The sequence below is a fragment of the Cryptomeria japonica genome, chromosome 4 (genome assembly GCF_030272615.1).
Source record: "Cryptomeria japonica chromosome 4, Sugi_1.0, whole genome shotgun sequence".
Lineage (NCBI taxonomy): Eukaryota > Viridiplantae > Streptophyta > Pinopsida > Cupressales > Cupressaceae > Cryptomeria > Cryptomeria japonica.
The window spans coordinates 19,635,789-19,641,142 of NC_081408.1; the positions used below are offsets into that span (position 1 = coordinate 19,635,789).

At 29.6% G+C, this 5,354-nt stretch overlaps 1 protein-coding gene across 1 annotated transcript; it reads left to right on the forward strand.

The window, feature by feature from the left end:
* Positions 1-3,203: 3,203 nt before the first annotated feature.
* LOC131033144 (glutathione S-transferase 3) lies at positions 3,204-4,721 on the forward strand. Its single transcript, XM_057964280.2, is given in 3 exon segments — positions 3,204-3,561; positions 4,128-4,207; positions 4,209-4,721. Coding segments are annotated over 3 exon segments (642 nt in total). The 5' UTR covers positions 3,204-3,240; the 3' UTR covers positions 4,450-4,721.
* The last annotated feature ends 633 nt before the right edge of the window (positions 4,722-5,354 follow it).

Genomic DNA, 5,354 nt, shown 5'->3' on the forward strand with positions numbered 1-5,354 from the left:
AGACACTTAGAGAATATTCAAAGATGAATTTATTTAAAGCTAGATGCAAGTGCATGGAACATTTGGACATGAGAGTTGGTTTGTTTTTGTTAGAATTGTATTTAGTGCAACTAGGATCAATGCATGTCAAGTGAGTGGGTAGATACATAGATTCCACAGTATCTAACCCCCTTATCTCATACACAATCCTCTTTACATGAGGAGATGGAAATTTCAATTGATTATAATCATCTTTCAGATCTTGTATAGCCAAGACATGTTTATATAGTTATTGCACTACAAGGGAATGGCAATAAATTAGACTATTGGTTGAGATTATGTGTATAGAGAAAGAAAAAGATAACACAATCGATGGTAGAGATGATGAGTTCATGTATCCTATAGGTTCAATTGTTGTTGGAACTTGGTTGCAAACATATATGACTAGAAAGAATTGTATACCTATATTTTAAGACTACGAGAAACACAAAACCATTACCATGTATTCACATCTTGTTATAGAAAAAATTTGTTTAAGTCATTGAAGCACCATGCCAAACCAAGGAAAAAAGAAGTATGGATAATTAGTAGTATCAATCATGACGTAATACTGGATACTCTAAAGCTAAGATATGACCCATCAAATGCACTTGAATAGCATATCTAGCTCGTACCATATGGGGTAGGTATGATAATTTTCATGCCTTATTGATACTCATGTTTAATTTTAACCATTGTTGAGTCATATTTATGTTTGATTTTATGTTTTTTAACAATTCTTAATAAATATAGGTCTTTTTGGTGGACAATACTATTGCATCAACATTTTCCTTGAACATTGTGGAGACATTCAATGTAATTCACAAGAAGGTATCTTCTTGATATACTTCTACCTCTTGATTTATAAATTTGCATTTGGTTTGAAAGAATGTTCAATTGACTTTATTGGTTATGTTGTTTATGTTTCTTAATAATTCTTAACAACTGTAGGTCTTTTTGGCAGACAATACTATCACATCAAAATCACTCATAGCTTCCTACATTGGCTCTTTTTCATTAGACTATCATGGGTTTATTAGGACTGTCCTACATTCACTAGGGTTGTCCTAGGTTCATTTGGACTATCCTGGGATCATTAGGGCATTGATTAAGACTATCCTAGGTTCACTAGAACAATCTTGAGTTTATTAGAATTATCCTAGGTTCATTAGGACTACCCTACATTCATTAGGATTGTCCTACACAAAACACTATGTTATAATTTTTCACTTAAATAAGATCACTTTGTGTGCTCTCCCTATTTGAATCCCTTATTCTCCACCATTTAACAGAAAAATAGCAGTTCATAAAGTAGATTCAAAGCACTACGACTCTTTTTCTTGTCGCGTCTTCAAATTTTCAACATAACTATGTTCAATTTCTTGAGCATCCAAGAACAATTTTTCTTGATTTTAGAAAAATGTGGCCTCTTAAGACTCCCTTTTGGTTCTCCTTTTCTATGGACTCTCTCTCTCTCTCTCTCTCTCTCTCTCTCTCTCTCTCTCTCTCTCTCTCTCTCTCTCTCTCTCTCTCTCTCTCTCTCTCTCTCAATACATCATTAAAAATAATAATGAATCATTAAACTCTCATGCAATATATTATTTGAAGTGTATCCAAATGTGATATCAAATAAAACTATAATCATGTGTCTAAAGAAAATCATGACAGTGTCCTCCAAATTTAGGTGAAAGTTGAAAGATCACTAATTATGAATTCATCATGCTTCTATTTTACAATTACAATAAACATATTACATTTTCAAGAATGAATTCAAACTACAACATCTTACTAAAATTCTCCTTCTATCATGCTTTAATAGATGTAATTTGATGATAGCTTCGGCCATATAGTCAATTTGTTTACCACTTATCATAGTTGTAAAATTATAGTATTAATTTTTTTATTTTTTTGTTTTATTAATTGATTTTCTCAACATGATCCATCCAAAATACCTAATACTTAATTATCTAGATGTCATATTCATCTCTATTTTGACTTATTGGTCGTTTATATTAATTATAAAAGTAACCATACTTAGCCAATACGGGAGACATTTTTTGCTTATGTTTTACACAGCCATTAAAAATTAAAAAGAGAGTACTTTGTCACAGCGAACAAGAAGCAGGAATTATGGAAGGCAATGACTTTCTGTTTTCTTTAATTAGATAGAGGAACATAAACAACTGGCACATTGTGTATAATAATGATGATTTATTGTAAGATTATTTTAATCAAAATGTTAGTATGTTGTTTATGATCAGACTTCTAGTGTGTTCTTATAGTTTAGTTGTACTATTGTTTTTCTTTTCAGTCATGGATTTCGACCAATAAAATTGTCATATATTTCAAAAAAACATTTGATGAAAGTAAAAAAAAGAATAAACAAGATCAATTCTACCATCTTGCATGTCTAAGAAATATTTGCAATAGAAATTAGTTCTGGTTTTTTTATAAAGAGAACAATTTTTCATGTAGTCACTTTATTTTATGTTTTTTTATGTTAGATTGCTGTCCCATTTAAACTTTTGGGAAGTGACTATTTTCACCCATCTATATAAATATATTTAGGGGAGAAGAACTAGTAGTTAAGAACCCTAATTTTGTGTTTGTCAAAATCTTATACGGAAATTTCAAATCACTCTTAAATTTTAACAATTTATTTGGCAAGTCTTCTCCTTATAACTAATGATTCAGGGTCAAATACGACTGTCGCAACTCTCCAAAAACGAGTTTCCCACAGCAAAGATGTAAAATACTTCAAAACGTGATAAAAAATGAATGAACAAGATCATTTGTATCATCTTACATATCTAAGAAATACTTTCAATCAAAATCAGATTTCTCCTTTTTTTTCAAAAAAGAATGCCTTATCATGATGTAGTCATTTTGTTTTATAATTTTCATGTTCCCACTGCTGTCCTATTTAAACTTTAAAAATGTGATTATTTCTAAATATGTATATTATATTATTTTATTAAAAAAACCTTCTATATAAACATATCAAATAGTCGTTATATTTTAATTTTACATAGGAAAGAATCAAACCAATTTTAAATTCAGACTGTACAGGTAAACAACTACATAGAATATTCAATTTCATGTTGACCAACTTTTTCTTAGCAACGAAGCAAACTGAGAGTCCAAAACTACTATAAATACAGCAGATATTTACTCTTCTCCTGCACAAAAACTTGAGTGAGATTGAAGAAGAAATAGGTGAAGATGGGCAATGAAGATGAGGTTAAAGTACTTGGCTTTTGGTCCAGCCCATATACTCTAAGAGTGTTGATTGGGCTTGAAGAAAAGGGCATCAAATATGAGTATGTGGAAGAAGATTTCATGTGTAAAAGTCTACTTTTGCTGGAAATGAATCCTGTGCATAAGAAGGTACCTGTTCTTATTCACAATGGCAGGCCTGTGATTGAATCTTCTATTATATTACAATATATTGATGAGGTATGGAGTAATGGTTCAACTTTCTTACCATCTGATTCATATGATCGAGCTATGGCTCGATTCTGGGTAGATTTTATTGAAAAGAAGGTATGTGACTATTCAACTTCGTCAATAAATTGAAAGCGATTTCATTTCATTTTACGTTTCACATTACAATATGATAGATTGCAAGTGATAATTATTTGTCTTTAAAATATATTGTATCTTTTATTTTAGTATTCTGATATTTGACTTTTACTAATTGGGTGTGTTATAATATTGTATTATATATAAATTTATAGTGATTAATGATATCAGATTTCCACAATCCATAATTAGATTTTTGTTCTTGTTTTTGGATTAGATTTCATATTAGTTTTTCAATCATTTTGGATCAGACTCTGTGATCCATCATCACGATACTAGAGAGCTTAGAGAGTTTAGAGAGTTTAGAGAGTTTAGAGACACGGATCACGATGATGGATCATGGAATGTAATCCGAAACATTGATTCAAAAACTAATACGCAATCTAATCCAGAAAACAAGAAACAAATCAATTTATAGTACTTTTCAATTAATAAATATTGTTTTTTTTCTTTTTATAGTATTCTTTTAAATTTATGAGTATTTGTAACATTCATTATTAATAATTATATATGTTTTTTTTTTTCAGATTTTTAACTCGGGAGGAAGGACCATAGCATTAAACAAAGGAGAAGAACAAGAAGAAGGAAAGCGGGAGCTTATTGAAGGCTTATTTTGGAGGAAATAATTTTGGAATAGTAGATATTGCACTTGCCCCACAAATATGTTGGTTTCATGCATTTGAAATTATTGGAAATTTTAAGATTATGGCTGAAGAAAAATTTCCAAGCATTTTTGCATGGATGAAGAGATGTATGGAGAGGGAGAGCATGAAGAAAGTACTCCCACAACAAGAAAAAGTGCTAACAATGGTAACTCAACATAGAAAGTTTCTCTTCGGGGAGGTTTAGTTAAACTTTACTCTAGAAAAGTCTAGTTTTGTAATGCATTGAGTTGTGTTATGCTTTAGTTTGTCATAGGTGTCATTATTTTAGGTGTCAAAGTATATTTATATATGTGGTGTTTAATAGTTTAATTAAATAATTACTATAAGGAAGTCAAAATCAAATGGGTTTAAATAATAGTATTATTTAAATATAGTCTCAGTAAAGACCATTTTATTATTAGGTTGTTGGTTAAGGAATGGGTGGGATTAGGTGAAGTGTTCTTTCAATTTTATAAAATTGCGAGCGATTATGTAATTCTATATGTATTTCCTTTCAATATTGAATAGAAATCATTTTGATGGAGAGGAAATTTTATGGAATTTGATTTCAAAGTGAAGTGTCAAAAAACTTCCTTTATCATATATTTTATATTAATAGATAAAGACTTTGGTGCATAAGAATTGTAAGTGACCTTGTTATTAGTTAGAATAAAGCAATAGTCTGACAAGCATGTGATAGTTGTTGTATACATAGGGATGAATTTTAAATATCATATTTTGAGGAATCCAATTTGAAATGGTATCATAAATTTAATATATATAATCATTCTCTTAAAAAAAAATTTACATATACCTATATATTATTATTTTCTACCTACAAAAATAATATCACAACAATTTTGTTTATTGTGTCCATGATCATAGTTTAATTTGACAGTTTTATTCTTCACATTTAAATATGGGGTATCAAAGAATTGATTATTGTGTATGTACAAATCAAAAATTTCAATATGTCCCAATGGGGGATGTTGGGAAAAGGTGTCTCAACCTCCCATTCATAATGTTCATTCTAATATTTTTTGTATATTCTTGCTATTTCATGTTCAAGTGTTTTTCTTTTCTTTTGGGGAGTTGTAATCCCACTTGGAA